The 24402-nt window shown below is 38.6% G+C and overlaps 1 protein-coding gene across 2 annotated transcripts in view; it reads right to left on the bottom strand.

Moving 5' to 3' along the window:
* The window catches only part of LOC145992043 (C3 and PZP-like alpha-2-macroglobulin domain-containing protein 8), a 911691-nt gene that overhangs the window by 163545 nt on the left and 723744 nt on the right, over positions 1-24402 (bottom strand). For both annotated transcript variants that reach the window (XM_083128164.1, XM_083128165.1), the window contains one exon: positions 18526-18654. In XM_083128164.1, the coding sequence (XP_082984290.1) occupies positions 18526-18654 (129 nt within the window). The remainder of the gene's footprint in view (positions 1-18525; positions 18655-24402) is intronic.

The raw sequence follows: 24402 nt of genomic DNA, 5'->3' as shown, positions 1-24402 counted from the left end.
AAATGCCCGGTATGTGATTCTGAATTTTCAGATACAAATATCAAGGTGAAACACCATTCTCATACAGATGGTAAATTCTTAATGGCCCTGTGTAATAGCTGTAATATTAAGATCCAGAGACCAAAATTTGTCCCTATATTTTGCCATGGTGCATCCAATTATGATTTTCATCATTTGATCAGGTACGAGGGGTTTGACAAGCAGAATTTAAATATTTTAGCTGAAAATAATGAAAAATATATTGCCATTAGCAAGATAATTAAAGTTAATAGTGTTCCTATTCACTTAAGATTTCTTGATTCATACAGAATTCTGTCTGCTAGCCTGGCTACACTGGCCACTCAATTATCTGATGATCAATTCAAAATCACATGTGGTTTGTTTCCAAATCAGGACCTGAAATTAATTAGGCGGAAGGGTGTATATCCATATGATTATGTTACAGATTTTTCTAAATTTGATGAGTGTTCTCTGCCACCACAACAAGAGTTTTACAGCAAAATCAGAGCATCTGGAATCACTGATGAAGATTATCACCATGCCCAGTTGATGTGGAACAATTTAAAATGCCTGAAATTTGGTGATTATCACAAGCCATATTTAAAACTTGATGTGACCCTCTTAGCTGATATACTTCAGGCATTTGGAAAATCTTCCATGCAAAATTATAAGCTGGATCCAATGTATTTTTACAGTGCTCCGGGCCTAGCATGGTCTGCAATGTTTTTAAACACTAAAATGCAGTTGGATCTCATTCAGGATCAGGACATGTATCTGTTTATGGAACAATGTATAAGAGGAGGCATGGTGCAATGTTCTCAGAGATATGCCAGAGCAAATAACAAATATATTCCTGATTATGATCCACCACTGCCATCAAATTATATACTGTATGTAGATGCCAATAGCCTCTATGGTTATGCTATGATGAAAAAACTGCCATATGCAGGGCTTGAGTGGGTTGAAGATTTCAATATTGAAGATCTTAAGGATTTTGATGACAGTAACTATGGCCTGTTCTTAGAGGTTGATCTGACAATTCCAGATAATTTACACAACACATTTTCTGATCTGCCCCCAATTCCTGAGGTTGAGTGCTCACCTGGCTCTAAACAGAAGAAATTGATGATGACTCTAGAGCCAAAACAGGATTATGTCATATATTACAAAAACCTCCAGTTCCTAATGAATCATGGTGTTCAAGTAACCAAAGTTGGCAAAGTCTTGAGGTTCCGGCACTCAAGATGGTTGAAGCCATATATTGATACAAACACAGAGCTTCGGACATCTGCAATGAGCCAATTTGATAAGACCTTGTTTAAATTGATGGTCAATTCAGTGTATGGCAAAACCATAGAAAATGTCAGAAAACATACTGATGTTAAAATAATTACTGATCCCAGCCGGAGCAAAAAATTGATTGCAAAGCCTAATTTCAATTATAGAAGAATTTATGATGAGCATATGGCACTCTTCATCATGAAAAAAACAAAGATTAAGTTTGATAAGCATATTTATGTAGGGGCTGTGATATTAGAATTGGCCAAATTACACATGTTAAAATTGTTTTATAATGTGTTGAAGCCTTTTTATAAGGATCGTGTAAAACTGATGTACATGGACACAGATAGTTTTGTTCTTGATATTCAAACAGAAGATGTTTATCAAGATATAGCACAGCCTGAATTGTTTAAATATTTTGATACCACTGAACATTCAAAAATTAAACACCACAACAAAAAGGTGCCTGGCAAGTTAAAAGATGAGACACTTGGTGATGTTATTGTGGCATTTGCTGGGTTAAGGGCCAAGATGTACAGTTTTGAAACATGTATTGGCGCTATTGCAAAAAAGGCCAAGGGCATTGGCAGAGTGACTGTAGACAAAGAGCTTGAATTTGAAGATTACAAAAATTGCCTCAAATCATGTAGCACAATCAGAACATCAGAATCCAGAATTCAGAGTGTGGATCACTTGTTGACTACAAATATTGTAAGAAAAGTGGCTCTGGATCCACATGATGATAAGAGATGCATTTTATCATGTGGCATACATACTCTACCATGCGGTCATTGTGATTTGAAAAGTGGCAAACAATGCCCAATTACAGAGCATGATTTGAAATAAATAAACATGCCTATGAACTTATTTGGGTTCAAAAAACAGGCTATTATGGACCTACCAACACCACAACCCTCTTCTGATATGATATCTAAAGTAAGTGCTTTGTTAATTATTCATCTGAACAGCATACTTACAGATGTTGATGATGAAACAGGTAAAACATTGTACATATTTAACAATAATTTAAATCATTACCAATTACCTGTAGGTGGTCATTTGCAATTTATAACAACCCCTGAGGGTAATGTCAAGATTTCAATAGGCAAAAATATTTACAGGATAAAGCACTCAAACATGATTTCTGGCACTTTATATACTGTTTCTGCTGGTGACTGTTTATATATTGAGGTCCCGGGATCCTATGACAAGCTTATACCTTTTTTTATAGAATTAAGAATTAGATATTCAATAATAAATAACCACTAAAACAAAATGCCTAATGATAAATTTGGCCATACAAGACATGAAGATCACAGTGATGAGATTCTTATGCTTGATGTCAGAGTCAAAAAATTAAGAAGTGATTTACAAGCTTTACAAACCACACTCAATGCCAGTCTTCAACTAGAAATTACAAATTTACAATCACAATGCATGGACCCACTCCTTAAAATTGATTCAGAACTCAAATTGCTGCTTCAAAAATATACTGACTTGGCCACATTGGATAATTTTCAAAGTTTAGAAGAAGCTGTAGCAGCTCTTCAAGCCAAATTTAAGACCCAGGCCACCAACTCTGAGCAATTGAAACAGCAATTGGAAGAGCAGATAAATAATGTCCAGACACAGCTCCAAACAATTGTCAAAAGCATAAAATCACAAGAAGATTTTGATCTAGTGATTTCCACTCTAAAGGAACAGATTCAATCACTCCAGATACCTAATCTGGACCCCTTGAACAATGCCATAGCCGAGGTTAAAGAAAAAATTGAGACACTTGAAAATTTTATGAACAACTTACCATCTTCTGATGCTTTGAGTGCAATAACTCGGAGTGTTGCCAACATTAAGCTGCAACTTGAAACATATGAAGATTTTGGAAAAATTCAAAGTACCATAACCCATCTTGAGGGTACAATAGCAGCAGTGCAAAGCGATTTGACAAATGTACAAGAATCTCTAGAATCTCGCCTGCCTGGTATTGTGGACACCCTTGCCAGTGTCCAGCAACAGATCACAAAGCTTGAAAACCTCAACACTGAATCTGAGCTATCTCATTTTCATCACTTGATCGATGATATCCAAACAAAGCTTCAAATTTTACAACAATCAACACACACTCAGGCTGATATAGCCCTGCTCCAAGATGCTATGCGTGGTGTGGCTGATGCTTCTGAATTAAATAATGTGAAATTTGCACTTGAATCTTTGCAAAATACTGTATCAAATATGCCTACATCACAGGAACTTAAAAATATTAAGAGAGCTGTGAATCGCATATTGAAATCAGAAGATATCAAGAATATCCAGACAGAGATCAAACAACTTACTCAGACAGTGGCCACTCTACCAACCAATCAACATATTAATGAACTGCATGCCCTGTTTGAGGATATCAGAAGACAAGTCCATAATCTTACTGCTCAAAATTCAAAATTGGCAGTTGTTGAAAATTTACAGCAAATTGTAGCTAATATCAAGCAACAGCTAGGAAGCATGGAATCCAATCAAGCAAATGCTCTGTCTGTTTTTGCCACCCAGCTACAAGAGATTGTGCAACAATACAAGAAACTTGTTGTGGACATAAAAATCAAGCCAGGCCATGATGATGTTGTTAGGACCATCAATGAGCACCTTGAATCTGTAACAAGCAGATTGCTTACAGCAGAAAAAGAAATAACAGGCATAATCGAGAATCCTAAACATACAGTAATTCTTGAATTGTACAGCATCCCCAACAAAGAATATGATTCACCATTTACACCAGGTGGCAAAATATATATGCTGTCCCCTGCACAATTTTATTACCAGTTTTTTGTTGGGGGCACACTTAGACCAATCAAGATCAAATATTGGCTTCAACCACAGGCACACCACTACCCTACCTTATCAATAACAAATGCTGATAACAAAGCAAAATTCACCAGTGTAGAGTTAGAAGATTTTACAGACCCCAATACATTAGAAACATCTTATGCTGAAGATGATGGTTCTCTGGAATTTAATATACAAATAGGAGACAAACTGTATTTAGAAAATCCTGTAGTATCAGCTGCTGAACACCCCATAGTTGCAATATTCTTGTTTACATATTATGTCTAGACAAATTATTGTTGATGAATTACACAGACAAGCCAGACATAATTATAAGAGACTGCCAGTGGTCACAAAAGGCATAGATGATTTACGGCAGTGTGACTTGGTTGAAATGGCAAGTGGACAGTTGAAAAACTTAGACAAGATCAACAAGGGCTACAAATATCTACTTACTGTAATAGACACATTTTCAAAATTTGCCTGGGCTGTGCCACTCAAATCCAAGACTGGAAAATGTGTTACAGAAGCCTTCAGGACAATCATCAATCAGAGTGGAAGATCACCGCGCTATTTGCAAACAGATAATGGCAAAGAATTTTATAATTCTGTGTTCCAACAATTTATTAAAAGCCAGTCAATACAACATTATTCGAGTTACAGTGATCTCAAGGCCTCAATTGTAGAGAGATTCAACAAAACCCTAAAAAATCTTATGTATAAACAATTTACACTTCAAGGTAATTATAAATGGTTTAATATTCTTCCAGAACTTCTACATAAATATAACAACTCGGTCCATTCCACAATCAACATGAAGCCCTCTGAGGTAACTTCATCTGATGAGCAAAAATTGATCAGCACTGTTTATTATCCTAGATACCAGCCAACAACAAGAAAAACCAAATACAAGGTAGGTGATCAAGTAAGAATCAGCAAATATAAGCACTTATTCAAAAGAGGCTTTACCAGAAACTGGAGCACTGAATTATTTACAGTGGTTCAAGTTAAACCTGGGACCCGATACACATATATAATATAAGATCACCGAGGAGAAATTCTCAAAGGCCGGTTCTATGAAGAAGAACTCAACAAAACTAAACAGCCTGACACATATCTCATAGAAAAAATCATCCGCAGAAAAGGCAACAAGTTATTTGTCAAATGGCTAGGACTTCCAGAACACAGCTGGATCGATGCAGACAAAGTGATAATATGAGCACCTGGGATGTTATAAAGAGGCTGCCAGAACCTGAACAGCAGATTAAGAGAAATGGCAAGTTGCTGCCTGATAATATTAGATGTCTTATTGTTGGGCCATCAGCTTGTGGTAAAACTACACTAATGATTGATAATTTTTTATTGGCACCCAACTGGTTAGACTGGAAAAACAGGCACTTGTATGTTTTCTCTAAGAGCTTGGAACAATTAAAATATCAGCAGCTGATGAAGCTATATGATGGACTGGATATTGCCACTTTTGCATCAGATGTTAAGCCACTTCATGAATGTCTCGATAATTCTGTTGTTGTGTTTGATGACATTATACTGGATAATTAAAACAAGGTTAGAAATTTCTTTACACAGGGCCGACACAAAAACATTGATTGCTTCTACCTGGCACAGACTTTTTCTAAAATACCGAAGCAGCTGATCCCAGACAACAGCAATTTTATATGTGTGTTTCATCAAGATCATACCAACCTCAAACACATACATGATGAATATGTAGATGGGGACTTGAGCTACAATGATTTTTCCAAGTTTTGCAGTAGGTGCTGGAATCAAAGCAGTTATGGGTTTGTCACAATTGATATGACAAGAAAACCCAATAGTGGCAAATACAGAAATAAAATCAACAATTTTCTAGACATTGAAACATATATAAATAACCATGAAAAGGCCAATCATTGATGATCTTAAATTAAGCGATTATCTTGTAAAAAGATTTAAGGGATGGAAATCAGAGAACCGAGGAATTTATGAACAACACAAACAAACAGAACAGCCTATTATTGATGCTATTAGTGAATTAGGTAAAAATATCAAAACTGTTACAGAGCAAAATCAAAATTTGATCACAGAGCTTGTACCTGTAGCTGCAAGGAACATATTAGATTATCCAATCACCCCACTTTCTAGTATTCATACACCTAGTCCTGTTGCTCCTCGAAGAATTGAAGCTAGTCAGGATCCTATTGAATTGGGTCTTCTTGCTCAAAAATATTTAAGCACATCTAAAGACAACAAAGATGAGGTTTTTGGCTTATATGCTGACACAGAGCATTATGGTAGCATCATACATAGAATTGGCAATTTCAGAGTAACATTTATGGGAGATGATCTGATTGTATATTCAGAATCTCATCTTGGAGAAAGAGGTGCTTTTGTTAAGTACCCTGGCACACCTGGATTGTGGGAACTGATGACTAGGAAAAGGCCTGGCAACTATACAGATCAAGACTATGAGCATTACAAAGAAATATTAATAAAATCAGATGCTCTATACCAGAACAATGATCCCACACAAAAAAGAGTCAAGTCTAACAGTGGAGCAAAATACAGCAACTTAATCAAGCCCATATGGTCACAGATCAAGACTGGTAGTGGGATCAAACAATACAACACCCTGCCTAAAGAATTTGTGTGGGTTGATGATGTCAGGAAACTTGTAGATAGGTTGCTGGTGATAGCTGGGGAGGAAAATGCTGGCAACCATAATTTTTACAATGAAAAGGTTGGAATTATGGACATGATAGCCACCAAATTGTCTAATTTTATAGTGAATGACACTAAGGGGATTGAATATCTTATAAAAATTATTAATACTCTACCACCCAAATTTTGGAATATCTCTGAGGGTCGGGGGCTGGTTAATGACATCATAAACAAGCTGCCATTTGAACTACACATTCCAGGCTATCAGTATTGTGGTCCAGGCACAAAATTGGACCATAGATTAAACAGAGGTGATCCTGGTGTTAATCCCCTAGATGCTGCTTATAGAGACCATGACATAGCATACAACACACATTCTGATCTTGACAAGAGACATGTTGCAGACAAGAAATTAGAAGAGGCTGCATTTGGTAGATTTGTAAGCAAAGATGCTTCTTTAAGTGAGAGAATAGCAGCATTGGGGACCACCATAACTATGAACACCAAACAAAAACTGGGGTGGGGGTTATGAATATGTATATAATAAACCTAGGATGAAGGCCAAGGGTGTTATGTATCAGATACCTTATGCAGGTCTTAAATCTCTTAAAACTATTGATAGTCTTTTAACCAAAAAAGCAGCGGAAGAAAAAAATTTCTTGTCTTGCCAAGGGCCATGGTATGAAATTGTTGCTTAGTACGCCCCAATTGAAAAAATTACAGCAATCCAGGAAAAAATCACATGTGGGGGGCTTCATATTTACTATCCCAGCCATCTTAGCAGCACTTGGGGCTGTTGGGAATTTGGCTGGGGATCAGCTGCTATAGCAAAAACAGTAATAGATGCCAAGAAGAATAGGGCAGAATTAGATGAAATGAAGCGCCATAACCTGGCCATGGAGAAACAGGGCAAATGTGTTAAGAGAGCCATGAATAAGTTTAAAAAAAACAAGAGCCGCTTACAAACTAAGATATTGAAGCTTTAATCAAGCCACTGGGCATCAAAAATTTTAGAGGTGTGTACATGTCTGATTCTTTAACAGAACAACCACTCAACAAAGAGTGTGGCATAGTTAATTTGGATAAGTACAAAAATCAGGGCACTCACTGGATCTGTTATCTTAAATATTTAAAAGATGAGGCATTTGTGTTTGATTCATTTGGAGGTGTTCCACCTGAAAATTTAGTAAAATATCTAAAATCAACTAATCTTTATTACAATAATGCTCGTGTTCAAAATTTCAAAGATGTTAATTGTGGACATCTGTGTTTATCTGTTCTTAGATATATGTCTCAAATAAATAAACCATCAATTGAAAATTTTCAAAAAGCCCTGTGGTATCTGAAACATCATGGGGGTATTCCATCTCACCAGCCAAAATTCAATATTGAAACTTAGATTACATGATGATATAGTGTATCCCAAAACAATAGCTCTCAGAGCATTTTATGGCATGTACTTGATCCCTAATATTACACACCACAACAACACAATTGCAGTTGGTGATCAAAACATTGTCATCACTCCAGGGCAGTATAATCTGTCTACTTTAAATGCTCAGTTACCTAGAGGTATAGTGTTAACTCAAAATTCTGTCACTCACAGAGTAGAAATTGTATCTGCTACAGAGACAGTGGATCTGGGTACTATAGGAGAGCTGTTAGGCTTTGAGAACAACACAAAACTTGAACCAGCCATCAAACACACTGCTATTAATATACCTAAATTCTTAGCTATAGAAACTCTAAATATTCACTGTAATGTGGCCGAGGGTATGATCACCAAATCAAATGGCATAGGCACTCACAAACAAACTGGCATCATTGCAACATTCAAACCTAACTCTGAATTTATGGAGCCCATCATCTACACCCCATCACCAACATTATATTTTCCTGTGTGCCATAACAGAATAGATTACATTGAGTTGATGGTCACTAATGAAAAAGAAGAATTAGTTGATTTTGCTGGAGCCACAACAACTGCAATCATAGAAATTAATATTTAAATAAAAATACATACAAAAAAATGGAAAATATTGAGAGTTATGAGCTACAATCATTCCCCCCAAACAGGAGGACCTTTGCAAATTTAAATCAACCCAACACAGAGATTGAGGTTGATCTTGATGTAGGGGATGGCTTTATACACCCCCACAGAGCAGATCTATACATCAAGTTTGATGTTGTAAAGCTCGATGGTACAGATTATCCGGCAAATTCAAATATAAGATTGGTGGACAATTTTGTGCCACAACTGTTCTCTGAAATTGAGATCAGAAAACATGGTGTTGTTATAAACAGAGTAGATTACCCCGGCATTACCTCTACAGCTTTGGCCACACTAAAATTATCCAAAACCGAGGCATCATACTACAAAATAGGTGGATTTGAGGCTGGTGATAAAATTATATCCAAGAACCACACAGTGCTGTTCCCGATGCGCCTGTTGCCAGGATTCTTCTCAGATTACAAAGACATTATGTGGAAGGGTGGTTTAAGAATTACATTTAGAAGAGCTGCAAATGATAATAATGCTTTGATGAGGTACAGTACATTAAACTCTACAGGGGAAGCTCTTCCTAATACCCTACCTGATGAAGGCAAGTGCATTATTCAGACTATGGAGCTAAGAATCCCGGTTGTTGAATATGAAGCCAGTTATGCTCTTAAATACAAAGCTGATATCCTAAAAAATCCACAGGTTCCTTTACAATTTTATACATATCAATGTGTACAGAAGCCTGCCACTGGTACCTATTATGAGTTTGATGCTACAAATTCATTCTCCAGTATACAATATGACATGCCGGATTTTGTGGTGGTGCTGTTTCAGACTGGAAGACACAACAATCAAAAAAAAAATTCAAGTAAATTTGATAACTGCAACATCAAGAACATATATCTTAAAATTGGCAGAAATGAGGTATTTCCTAGAGAAAATTATAATTTAGACATGTCCAAGGATGATTTTCTTAAATTATATGAAGCATTTACAGCATACAAAAGGGTCACTACAGGCAATACTGACATGTATTACACACCAGATGAATTCAAAGCACAGAGACCCATGTTTGTCATCAACACTTCAAAAAGAAAACAAGTTGTGGTTAATGACAGGACAAACATTAAAATTATCTGTGAATTCCACGATACACTCCCTGATGACACCATATGTAGTGTTATTCTTATAGGTGAAAAATCATATGTTTATGATGTAAGAAATGAGAGAGTCACAGAGCAATTCTAGAAGGCCTCTGCATATTGCACAAGTTGAGCCTGGTGCCCAATTGAACTTAAACCGGAAGTAAATATGTGTGTGTGTGTGTGTGGGTGTGGGTGTGTATGTGGGTGGGTGTGGGTGGCTTTTTGGCCTAGTTTTAGGTGTAGCCAAAAAAAATATCAAGAGGGGCATATTTTTGACAAGCTTATGGACAACAATCTCACAGATGTAGCTTTTGTAAGTGTAGGCAAATCAATCTGAGGGGGCTCATCATTTCACAGGAACTTCCCGAGGGCATTTTTACAAAAATCTTGGATTAGACGGAGTACCACACTTGAGCAAAAAGCTCATATGGGCATGTTGAGCAAGTTTTAAATGTAGCCAAATTTGCCTGAGGAGGGTTCATCATTTCCCGGGTTTATATTATATACTTTTATACTACTATTACAGATAAACGTTCAATTTACTATAATAGAAATGCGTGTCACGTTACCTTATGATCATCCTTTCATATTAAATGTTACTTGCTTTTGTTTCCAATTTGTTATATCTTGCCATTTTAGGTTAACGGTGAGGATGAACGGCAGATCGTACACACTTAAAGATTAAACATTCCCTAAACCCAAGAACAGTTGGTAGGGACAAAGAACATTGCTCTCTGTCCGGTCCGAGTATGAAGTCAATGTAAACAAATACATGTGACATCTAAGAAATCCTATTGGTTGTTCGAATTTCAGTCGCGTAAGAAACCTGGGCGTACGAATATAGTGTATATGACAAAGATAGAGATGCTACATTGAAGTTGTATAGCTACGTCCAAGAGATTCGTGAACAAAATAACACCAGAACTAAATGATCAACTTCTTATAAGTCACGTGGGTTTGTTTACATTAATTTTATTCTTGCAGTGGATAAACAATAGGTTATTTAGTGCCAAATCATGCAAACGTCTTCCTGATAATACTAAATTTCTTTCCAAGTCCCGACATACCGAGTTAATGTTCTTTAGCTTCGTGAGTGGAGCGGACATTTTCCACTCTATTCCAGGAAGTTTATTTTAAGTTTTTCCGTACCTTTTTAATGTCCCTTTCAAACCTACACTTTTAACCATTCTCAATGGAACTTTTACAAGGGACCTTGTTATACTTTAAGGTAAGCATTTTTAGATAAAGCGATTTTTCTTTGTATAATTTCAAGGGTGCAAACTACCATATATGCCGACACATAAAAGAAATTAACACATTCAATAATTCCAAAGAAACACGACGTTGTGACATCAACGAAAATCTGGACTCGAACTTGAAACCTGTCGCACGAAAGTCGGGAGCTCTTACGTCGGGTGAAACGGTTTGGAAATGGATCACGCAATGTAAATTGGATGTTGCTCGTTCTGGGACAGGAATAGCTGCGTTTGCAACAGCTATGAACCAGAGTTAGTTTACTTTTCACAGGAACAAAACGAATATATGGACAACCAATCTCTTGAATAAATATAACCAGCGCTTCCCAAACACGGCTCTTTCCGGCGCAAATGAATAGACCAAGCACTCGATAAATTCCAAAGGCCGATGCGCTTTTGCACGGGATTTTATAGGGCGATGCAACAATAAAGAGGAAAGGAAGTCATTACACATGGATATGAATGGGAGCTGCAATCTGAAACTCATGAAAAACAAAGGCAAGCAGCTGCAGTTTGTGGCTCAGGCAGGCATTAATTGAGTTTTATTCTGAACTCGGGCGAACAGAGACCCTAACCGATCCTATTATTCTTCCTGTATTTGTCTCCTGTATGTCCGGACAAAAATACAATTTTATGGCGACGGGGAAAAGTAATTATTGGGAACATTTACACACGCTCCACCCGTCATCGGTTCTTTGTGCTTTGTCCTTTTTGTACTCACAACAAACAAAGTGAAAACAAGTAGAAATTTGCAAAAGAGACTGGTGAGTGAAGATTGGGATTGATAAATATGAAATGAAAATATATTTCGGAGCTTTGATCTTAATTTTACTAACCTATCAACCCCATTATAAGATATGCATTTACATGTCCCCGTTATAAATTTCAATAATTTCATCTAAGAAGATTTATGTTGAAACCTCAAATAAGAATGAACATTTCTTTCATTAACAAATGACAACAATAATACATATCACTTTAAATAGCAACTCTCGGTTCTGATTGCCTTCAATGTGCATGATATGAACCTGCCAAGTCCTTGTTCCGAATGAAAGCGACCTCAAAAACAATTTTGTATCCTGTAAGTAGGCTACCACGCAGCACAGATTCAAGGTTAACATCGACATTTATTTTTCTGTTGGTCAATGTGTTAAAAGTTATAGTGCGCTAGGAAATAGTCATTTCGTGAATAACTCTGGCAAACGTTACGAATTCTTTTTTAATCCAAACACATGGAATAGGATGAGTAGCGCGCGCGCACACACACACACACACACACACACACACACATAAGTGTGTGTATTGTTCGTTTGAGTATTTTAAAACCGCTTTATGGACAACAAGGCTAATCGGGACTGTACCTATAGTTTAGAAGAGTGTCCGAACCACCATGTGCCTCCACTCATTGACCCAAACTGTCAATTATTCCTTAAAAATGCAAATCTTACATATTTGTATTGATTTGTTGGTCAAATAGCGAGCTCTTGAATTTTGCCATTTTTTAAAAAAAATCTGTATCACTGTGCAGCGTCAGCGTGCATCTCTGCGAGGCCATTCCAGGACGACGCCGTTGCGGTCACCAAGCTGTTCGCGCCGTTGCATACGCATTGCCATCGTCGCCCCGTTCCTGTGCATCCGAGTCAACGCCCGACCTTCTGGCCGTCCACAAGAACCCATCGCAGCTGCCCGGTGACTGTCCAAGGAGTGTATATGATGAACGACCATTTCCATTGCTACCTCCTATTTGGTAAGAATTTATTCTAAGCCTCACAGTTAGGATCTTTATTTAAAATAACCTAGAAAGTGAAAGTAACATAGATATTATATTCTTTTGTGTACTATACATCCATGAAAGAACATGGACTTAGAGAAATTTATATTACTCTTAATATAGAGTCCATTATATAAGTATATATGATTATGTAGTTATATATTACATGAGAGGATATTTATATAAACGTATAGTTCAGTCACTTCACTTGGAAAATCGTCGTCTTCACAATATCTCGGTAACTCAAGAGTCTCTGCAATATCTCAACTTTTATGGAATAAAACCATTTTCAAGAGCTTGTAGCACGATAAAGGGACGTCAGTGATCCAAATGCTACTGATAAAAGTTGTTTGTCTTGGTGTCCTTTACACGCTGTGAAAGATTGTGGCTTTGTTGTAAATCTTCAATAAAATGTGAAAACTGTTTTATATGTAATGTGCGGAAAATACATTACAAAATTTCGAAGAAGTGAGAGTAAATTGTGTGTTGTTGTGAGGGATGGACTCAAAACAATATCTATTATTTTTTTTTTAAAAAAAATACAATTTTCTCCTAAGAAGTGAATTGTTGAACAAACTAAGATCTATACTGGTTTCATGTATCATTTACATTTTTCTTAATAATAATAAACCGTGGGTCAACAGCCCATGAGGACTAGGGCTTACTTACCGACTGCTGGCCTGACTTATATATGCATCAGCACAAGCGATCATCCAAACAGGTTCGGGATGACGTGTGGTCAGCACGACGAACACCCAGTCGTTGATGTCGGTTTCCATGACCAGGTTACCTAGCTTCCTCACCATGGTGGGTGGCTACCGATCCCATACACTGGTCGAAATCTCAGGAGAAACGTTGCCCCCAGAAGACTCGAACCTGCGCGCGTCCCGTACCCCGAGCCCAAAGCAGGACATTTTCTTATTAATTTTTCATTTTTCTCCTTCATGGTGGTTCTCAAAATGAGCCATGTGAGATCACATGCATTCTTTTCGTGAAGGTGACCCTTCGTGAATTCCATCTGAAACTTCCCTTTCACTGTAACCACATAAAAATAGAAGCTTTACTGAGCTTCTACGACGATGTCCTCTTCAAACTGTTCTACACATTGACTTAAGAGGAGATTCGAGCTTCAGTCGGAATTTGCATAATAGGTCAAGATGGTTGGGAAACCCCCCTTCGTTAATATTAACCAGTGGATTTGACCACCAAAGGGTTCTACTGTATGCACTTTGAACACACTGAAAGGAAGGGTGTCAGGGGTAACTTCTTCGGTAGGTTTTGAATTATTATCTCTTCCGCATGAACTGGAACTCATTTTTTGGCAGGCTTGTGAGGATCTTCTTCCTTAATTATGTCATCTTCTTCCAATATAACTTCTAGAGTTGTTTCATCAGCTTGTTCCTCCATATTTGTACCTTCTAACAATTCCATAAAATATTCCTTCCACCTATTCATAACTTCTGTTTCTTCTGTTAACATTTTCCCATTTTTATCTTTGATGAATTTCAGTGGACATTCTTTATCTTTCCTCATATTTTTTAACACTTTATAAAACAGTTTCTTGTTTTCTTTATAATTATTTTCCATAAATTTACCAAACTCTTCCCATGCTTCTTTCTTTGCAAGAATGACCATTTCTTTAGTACGTTGTCTTTCCAATTTGTATTTTTGGTAGTCTTCTTTAACTAACTAGAAGAAAGCCAAAGTGGATTTAGACCAAATCGAAGCTGCCAGGACTTAATTTTTACACTAAGACAAATTTCAGGAAAAGTGATAGAATATAATAAAGAAATTCATTTGTGTTTCATAGATTTGGAAAAGGCATTTGACAGGGTACCTTAGATTAAATTATGGAAAGTGCTGCAAAGAAGAAAAGTGAATGATAACCTGATCGCTAGCATAGAGCTTTTACAATAACTGTTGTAACTACATCCGTACAAGTAACATAAAATCTGATGAATTTTATACATCAACTGGAGTAAGACAAGGCTGCATTTTAAGTCCACTTCTGTTCATAATTTTAATTGATGAAATTACAAAAATTTGCAAAAGAAAGATTAAACCCTTTACTGTTGGGAATTGGCTCATGAGACCTGTACAAATATCAGAACTAGCTTTTGCAGACGATCTCGTTTTATTTGCTAAAACTGAAAAGGACTTACAATATAATTTAGATGTATGGAACAGAGAACTACTAAAGGTAAATATGAGAATTAACACCAGTAAAACAAAAACAATGATAATAAGTAGAGAACATAGAACTCATACCATTAAGATAGATGGCGAGAGCTTGGAACAAGTAACAAAGTTCAAGTATTTAGGGTCTATAATAAGCAGCAGTGGGAAAATAGATGAAGAAGTAAATAATAGAATTGCTGCAGCAGGAAGATTATATCATGCTCTAAATAGAAACTTCATAAATAAAAAGGAAATTACGAAGAAAACAAAGTTGACACTTTACAAAACAACGTATGCACCTACACTATTTTACGGGTGTGAATCATGGTCACTAACAACTAATTATTCTAGCAAACTTCAAGCAACTGAAATGAGATACCTAAGAAGAATAGAAGGAAAAACAAAACGAGATAGAGTAAGGAATCAGACAATTCGAATGAGCCTTAAGACCCAACCTTTACAACAACAAATAGAAGCGTCGCAGTTCAGGTGGTTTGGTCATGTTCACAGAATGAGTGAAGAAAGGATACCTAAAAAGATATGGCAAGCTAAAGTAGATGGAAATAGACCAAAGGAAAGACCAAGGCAGACCTGGGACGGTTGGATTGAAGAAGTTTTGAGGAGAAGAGGATTGGATACCAACAGGGCAAAAATGTTAGCCAGAGACCGAGAAGGATGGAGAGCTCTTTGCAAAACCTTTACACCTGACGGTAGAAGAGGATCGACTAAGTAAGTAAAGTAAAGTAAGTAGGTTCCCCCTATTTATTTGTTATGAATTAGGTATATCTTATTAGATAACCCCATAAAGGTAGTTTGAATACACACACAATCGCAAACATGCACACATGCAGTGTTCGTCGTACAAGACACTAAGAAAAAACAACTTTTCTGTAACTTTTGCACATTAGGATCTCTCTTCGAGGCTATGAGTCCAGGGAAAAAAATCATTTTCAATCCGTAGGTATGCATCCTTGTGACACATATTCCTGGTTTCCACTGTCAATTGTTTTTCTGTCCCATAACATATTAAAAGTAAAAATATGCTACAGGGACAGCATGGTGCTACAACCGAGAAAAGAAACTGTTATTTTAACACTTGCCCTTTAATCATGTTTCACCACCCATGCATAATGTTGCACTTTTTGTTTATTTATTTCTTTACGACTTAGATTTCGTGTCGAAGTTTAGAAAGTAGTACCTTCCCTTGCGTTTAAATATTAATTACAGTTTTCTTTACTTAAGTATCGGCTCCCGTGGCGGTGTGGTTACCACATCGCGCTACGACGCCAGGTTCGAATTCCGGCCTGGGCATGGATGTTTGTGAGTTTCCATTCATGAATTTCATCATACAATAACTTATCTCCATCTTCGCAAATTAGACAAAAGCGGCACAAAAAGCGAAGTAAAGTAAAGCAAATCAATCAAGTAATTTCTTTATTTCTGTGTACAAATATAAGGAAAAATGAAACTAATAATGATAACACAATGAAAATAAAAACAATACAGTTAGTATCCTCGGATACACACATATACAAAAATCAAATACAAATACCATAAGTCAATGGAATATATGTATACTATTTAATCGTCATTATGCAATACTTTACGTCTTTCTATGCACGTCGGCCAACCTGGTAATATACCAGGTGGTTACAATTAAAGTGACGGTGTTCAGAGTGGTACAGCACGGGCTGTAATGAGAGTAGCAGTCTGAAACTTCGTAGATATGATAATGAAGCAATGCGCTCGCGAATTATGAAAAAAAAAAAAAAATAGTTCCAATTCTCGCCACCAGGGTAAAAAATGGCGCTGTAAGCAGTCAAAACGTGGAATTTTCCGTAACTCTGACGTCAAAGTCGTTGACATTGCCTAACCATTGTGTGAGCTCCCTGGTTGTCGTTGGTGACGCTTGTTGCTTTTCCTTTAGTAATGTTCATGTAATTCGAATAGTGAAATTGTAGCGATATTTTATTACAAAGAGTATTGTTTTCTGCGATTTATAGTGTTTTTCCTGTAACTATACCACGTTTTGACTGCTTACAGCACCATTTTTTACCCTGGTGGCGAGAATTGGAACTATTGTATTACGTTTGTGGTTCTAGCTGTTGAACAAGTGAAGCTTCATTTTCTTAAATGTTCCGTATTGAAAAATGACTTGTATTGTTGGGGTAGCTTGTTCCAGGTGGCTGAGGAGGTACCAGAATACGAATTTAAGTAGAAGTCAGTTGTGTAAAGTATGAACAGCAGCAACATTTTGTGTGATCTGCTGTTCAGAAGTGAAAGTCAAAAATATGTTGAAATTGGCTGACGTATTTTGTATCTTCTATTTCCAGCGCTTTGTACAGTAGAACTAGATTGCGGTAATTACGTTTATTACTTAGGTCGGTAGAGAGAGTGCAGTAAGCCGAAAGCTCTTAAACATATTGCGTCTACGTGGTCTGTCTAGGCAATGTGATCGTTCAGCGTAATTTAAAATTATATTACTCTTGTGTAGAAAAGCAAGTGTGTATCATTGACTGTGACATTAGGGAGGCTCAAGTTTTTATAATTTTCAATATCTTGGGGAAATGTACGAGAACAAACTGTACTTATGTCTGGTTGATGTGCAAGCTGTGATCTACCGATCACTTGCTAATAATTTTTCACGTCCCAGTTAACACATTATTGATTTTCTTAATTTTACTTCGCTTTTTGTGGCTTTTTTGGCTAATTTGCGAAGATGGGGATGAGTGACGATATGATGAAAATTGATGAATCGACATTTACAAACATCCATGCCCAGGACTAAATTCAATTTTATCATATCATCACTCATCCCCATCTTAGCAAATTAGCCAAAAGTGGCACGAAAAGCGAAGTAAAATCAAATCAAATCAATCAATACACGTGCATGTGTGCCTTAAAGTCAACGTTGTAACAACAACAACAGAGAGATCAATGCAACATCAACTTCACTGCTTTTCGACTGACGAGAAACACTTTGTCAAAGACAAATGCTCCATCACCCTGCATCCGCATCTTCATATTTCATCATTCTTCACGGAGAACAAGTCATCTTTCTCTCGATTCTCCCCGAAATGAATAAATAACATGTTTCTATCTAAGTTATTCATCTTGAAATGGACTTCGGAGCGCACGTGGAGACCTGAAGGTGAAACCGCAAAGAAGATGAAGAAGAAGAAGAAGAGGAAGAAGAAGGGTCTTGGGGGATACTCCTTAAGACCACGAATCCAAAGCTCTTCGTTTCCAGAAGCAAGATATCCTTCAAAGCTCCTCAGCCCTTGATGGTCATCCGAAGTAGAAGAAGCTTTCCAGATCACGCAAACCAAGAAATTTAAGCGCTCTGACAGTCGGGGGAAAAACTCCAAATTGATGAGGGCTGTCACGCAGGGAAAGAGGGTAAAACAAATGACTAACCTGAAGCGTCTGCTCCACGCCCTCGATGAGGATGTAGCAATCAGAAGACGAGTTCCATTTCTTGATTGGCTCCCTTGCCAGCACATAGTGGCTGTCTATCTCCTTGCCTTCCACGGACACCAGCTCCGCCTGAAAGAAGTACAGCGAATTGAAAATGGCTGAAAAAAGGACAATGGAATCAAGAAAACAAGCTCAATTCAGGAAAAAAACATCAAACTGAGATCAAGGAATTTACTTGGAAATTGTCTGTTGCTGGGGAAATTCCTTGGGTTAAACTTAAGTGAAGCTATTTCACATATTGCAGACCTCCGTGGCGCTACGACGCCTGGGTCCCGTGTTCGAATCCCGGTCTGGACTTGGTGTTCCTTGTGTCTCTTCATCAATTCCACCATATCATTCCTCATCCCAACCTTCGAGAGCAGTCAAAAATGGAAGAAAAGCGAAGTAAAATAAATGAAATCAACCACGTATTTCCTCATGGAATAGCTGAAGGTTAAACTTATGTCAAATTGTATATCCAAACCGTTTGATATTTTGGGGAAGGTTATGGGAAAGCATCCCGTATAATAGCCCATGCCAGACCGGGATTCGAACCCGAGACCACTGGCGTCGCAGCGCGCAGTGCTAACCACTCCGCCAAGTCGTTCAGCTTAATTCATACTCTCATGCAGATTCTAAAGGAGAAAAGTGAGTTTCGCTCCATGCTAAAAAAAGAAGAAGAAGAAACATGAACAAGATGTGCATGAAAACTGTAAAATAGAATTTTGCAAAAATATTTACAGTAAAGTCGGTAGTTTTCGGTAGTTCCCAACAGTCTACACCAGAAGTTGCACTTTGCCAAGAGTAGAACCTTTTCTTCGCCTTGCATCTGAGACGTCGCAACATATGATGCGGACGAGCTGTGGTCGGAAGAAAGTTAGCCAAGTGACAAAGAGCTGCCGCGAGATTATTTGACGTTAACCACTTCCATGCAGCGCGCGGTGCATGCGGAAGTTTGGACGAAGAGTTCCAATTACTGACGAAGAACTTGGGGATTCTTCTGTAACCCTTCCCCCAACCACCGCCCGCCCTGTCCCCACTTTGCCCAAAACCTCATCTCCTTCTGGTCTCCTCTTGTGAGCGATGATATTTCCTTCTCCTCTGGGAAACATTCGAGGGAGGGGACAGTTTGTAAGACCTCCTCAGCTTCCTTTGGAGCTCACTACAGATGGAAGGAAAGGATCTTTCTTTGCTAAACAGAAAAAAGGAAACGCATTAATGGAAAGAAAATGAAAGTTTGCCTCAAACAATATCCAAATATTGAAGATACCGCCAACTGAACAGTATTTATAATATAAAATAATATAATTTTATTTGGAGGCTAATCAGGATGAAGAGACCATACTGATGATGGAACACCCACACTCAGGCCGGGACTCGAATCCTGAACGTTTGGTAAAATATCACAAGTCTACTGGCGTTTAGAAAGAGAGGGGTTACGAATGCTTCTTTAATAGTGAGCCCTCATTTTGCCATCTTTTCTTGCCATTGACGTTCTTTTTTAGGAATTCTGGTCCAAAGGAGAGGTTATGACCCCCCAACTCCCCCCTCTGGGCACGCCACTACACAAGACGAACTGAACGCGCTTGCACTATACCTGCAATGTACAGGTAATGGACAAAATAATATGAACACCTTGATTTGCAAAGGCCTATATACGCCGTCGTGGAAAAGGAACAACACTCAGCAGAGATTTCAACCACCTGGTGGTGATGAAAGCAAACGTATCAGTCTATCAGAAGCTGGTGTGAGAGTTTCATGCGAGCAGTCAGCTATGCGTCAAATGCAGGTATGTCCGACCTTTCAGACTTCAAAACAGGCATGATCATAGGAGCCCGCCTGGCTGAAGCATCTGTGACAAAAACAGCTACACTTGTTGGTGTAGCATGGAGCACAGTGTCAACTGTTCTGACAGCCTACAGACAACATGGAAAGACAACGTCTGCAAAGGAGAATAGTGGGCGAAAAACAAAGTTATCCAACAGGGATCGACGTGTGTTGAAGCGAATAGTGACTCGAAAGCACAAGATAACACTGTCCCAGATAACCGCAGAGATGAACAATCACCTTCAGGACCCTGTATCAACGAAAACCGTTCAAAGGGAGCTGCATTCTGTGAACATCATGGCAGGGTTGCCATCCCCAAACCGTTGGTGACTCCACGTAATGCAGTGACACGAAGAAGGTGGTGCCAAGAGCACAAGAATTGGACACAGCAGCAATGGGAACATGTGATATGGTCAGACGAATCGTCTTTCACATTATTTCAGACCACAGGACGTGTTTATGTGTGGAGAACTCTTGCTGAAGCATTTCATATTGACTGCTTAGTGCCTACCGTGAAACATGGTGGGGGGGGGGGGGGTCTGTGATGGTTTGGGGGGCTATATCTTGGAATGGTGTTGGCCCACTTGTCGTCCTCCATGGGAGAATCAACGCAGAGAAGTACTGCACCATCCTGGGTGACCACTTCCATCCCATGGTTCAGACTTTGTTTCCCGATGCATGCCCCATCTTCCAAGATGATAACGCCCCTATTCACACTGCTAGGTGCGTTGATGAATGGTTTCATGAGCACAGTGATGAGGTAGAACATCTCATCTGGTGTCCACAGTCCCCCGATATTAACATCATGGAGCCTTTGTGGGGTATTTTGGAGGCAAAAGTGCATAATCGGGTTCCACCTCCAATGACACTTTCGGAACTTGAGACTGTTTTGTGCGAAAAGTGGCTACGTATTCCAGTTCACACTGTACAGGACCTTTATTTGTCTATCCCACGAAGGATACAAGCTGTCAATCAGGCAAGGGGGGGGGGGCAACCCCTTACTAATACAAGTTTTCTGCAATTGCATTGGTGTTCATATTATTTTCTCCATTACTTGTATACTATAATATCATAAGATTGTCTAACGAAATGTCTCTACTCAATCTGGATGTGAAGTTCATTTCTGAATGTGGGCCTCCCCGATGGCGCAGTGGTAGCGTCGTCCCCTTGTAATCAAAGGATTCCGGGTTCGATACCCGGTAGAGGCACAAGTGGTTCGGATCAAACTGTAGGTCCAGTCCCGATTAGCCTTATTGTGCATAAAGTGGACTTAAAACACCAACTCAACTCAACTCAATATCTCTGAATGTGTTTCACTTGTCTCTTGGAGAAACACATAACTAGTTTTTTAGAATGTTTGAAAGAGGGATAAATAAACAGGGGGACTTAGAGACAGTAATGAACAGAGAGGGTAGAGAGAGGGAAGTATGTGATAGGCTCAGTTTCTAAAGAAAAGGTAATCGAATTTACATTCTTTGTTGGTTACCATGACGGCATTATTTTGTTATTTGGATAGATGAACATAGGCGGTGTGTGCCAATCAAAGAAGAAGGAAGGAAGGAACATGGACTAAAAGTATTCATGAAAATCTTATTATTATTATAATCAGTTATGTGTATGTTTATACTATGTTATGTTCGGTTTTGTGCTCAGCGACTTTTATTTCTCATACAATAAGTCTAAGCAATGGGGAACGAGACGACATCAGGAAGATGAAGAAGAAATGTGGAGAACAAAGGAACAGACGCAAAGGCAAACTGAAAGGAAGATTGATTGATTGATTGATTGATTGATTGAATTGGTGTTTTAAGTACACTTGTGCACAATAAGAGACTGGACCTACAGTTTAAAGTGCGATCCGAACGACTATGTGCCTCCACCGAATATCGAATGAAAGGGAAGACATAAACATAGTGTTAAATTCAGAGCAGTAGAGAAAGGAGATATAGAAAATGAAGAGAGAAGGAGACAAAGAGAGAGAGAGAATGAGAAAGGACGGAGATGAATGGGGAGAGGAAGAGAAGGAAGACAAAAGAGAAAGACGAAGATACAGACGACTCCATTAAGATTAGGCACACTACGAAGAACGTGGTCGAGCCTGAATTTTTAACTGAAAACTCTACGTAAAAGACTTCCATGGCGGAGTGGTTAGCACAGGGCCCTACGACGCCAGGGGTCCCGGGTTCGAATCCCGGCATGCGCATGGGTGCTCGTCGTGAGTGTCATCATATCATCACTCATCCCCATCGTCACGATTAAACCAAAAGTGATAGAAAGGCAACGTTAAACAACCAAATCAGTTAATCAAACGAAGATACAAATAGAGTGAGAGAGTGAGAGTGAGAGAGTGAGGAAGTGAGAGTGAGGGAGTGAGAGTGAGAGAGTGAGAGTGAGAGAGTGAGGAAGTGAGAGTGAGGGAGTGAGAGTGAGAGAGTGAGAGTGAGGGAGTGAGAGTGAGGGAATGAGAGTGTGAGAGTGAGGAAGTGAGAGTGAGAGAGTGAGAGTGAGAGAGGGCGAGAGGGTGAGAGTGATAGTGAGAGAGCGTGAGAGAGAGTGATAGTGAGAGAGGGTGAGAGAGAGTGTGAGATTGAGAGAGTGAGAGTGAGAGAGTGAGAGTGATAGTGAGAGAGAGAGTGAGAGTGAGAGTGATAGTGAGAGTGATAGTGACAGAGAGTGAGAGAGAGTGAGAGAGAGAGAGGGGGGGTATTATGATTTTTATGATCTCTCGAACAGTATAAGGACCTCCCTGATGGCGCAGTGGTAGCGTCGTCGCCTTGTAATCAAGGGGTCCCAGGTTCGATTCCCGGTGGAGGCTCATAGTGGTTCGGATCCCACTTTAAACTGTAGGTCCAGTCTCGATTAGCCTTCCTGTACATAAAGTGGACCTTAAACACCAAATCAATCAATCAATCAATCAATCGAACAGTATAATAAATGTAAATCACCATGAACTATATATGCGAAGGTATGTTACATTTTATTCAATTTACTACATTCTTAGTTTACTAGAATATGTGTTAACGAATTCTATTTTCCGCGCATTTTATACGGCTCCTAGTTTATTGTAGCACACACCCCGAGAGAAGATAAAGCGAACTTTTCCAGCCATGAGCTCAAGAGCGTGTTTGGTTGCTAACAGATAAGACTCGCTCGTTATTTTCATGTTCAGATACTTGCACCAGAGAATGCAATAGTCGTAGAGTAAGCTTTACGCATGGCTTACCATGCTGGAACGATTTATGTTTTCGGCGATAGCGAGGCTTCTGTGCGTTACGGGGAAAAAATAGCTAAGCTTTTCGAAGCCACACTTTCAAAGCTTTATTCACCTCAAGATGCTTGATTCCGACAATATTGTAAATGGACGATACTGCAAGATCAGTATTTGGAAGTAACATGTTAACAATGGTGTCTTTGCATAAAGCAATTACGAAGATCGTTAGTTAATAACTATTGAGATAGCTTGTAACGAACAGGGCCGTTATTTTGCACTGATTTTGGGGTTTAGTGTACTTATTAATAAGTATTCCATCGTTTGGAGAAAGATGCTACTCCACTAACTGGCATAGTGAGATGGTTCTTACAGATCCAATAGTTCATTGGTGAGTATTCATTGGTCAACACACTGATTCCCATTCCGTTATGAGGGAAAGATAAGTAAGGAAGGTATAAAACAGGGAAACAAAGGGCGAAAGAGAGAGAAAGAGATAAATAAAATTTTGGGAAGTAATTGAAAGAAAAAGACAGAAACATGCATAGATAGGATGGAAAGTAAAAAGGAGAGAGAAAGAAGAATGAGCAAGAATATAGATATTGAGGGAGAATGAAAAAGAGAATGAAAGAGGAGGAGAAAAAAAGAGAGAGAGTGTGCACGCGCTTTGTGTGTGTGTGAGAGGAAGAGAAAGAGAAAGGCGAAAGGCACACACACAGAGAGAGAGAGAGAGAGAGAGAGAGAGAAAGAGAGAGAGAGAGAGAGAGATAGAGAACGAGAGAGAGAAAGAAAGAAGTAAGTAG

This window comes from Lepisma saccharinum, chromosome 9 (assembly GCF_977018435.1).
Source record: "Lepisma saccharinum chromosome 9, izLepSacc3.1, whole genome shotgun sequence".
NCBI lineage: Eukaryota > Metazoa > Arthropoda > Insecta > Zygentoma > Lepismatidae > Lepisma > Lepisma saccharinum.
The sequence above is the reverse complement of the archived record's forward strand: the minus strand, read 5'-3'. Positions and strand labels throughout refer to the sequence as shown.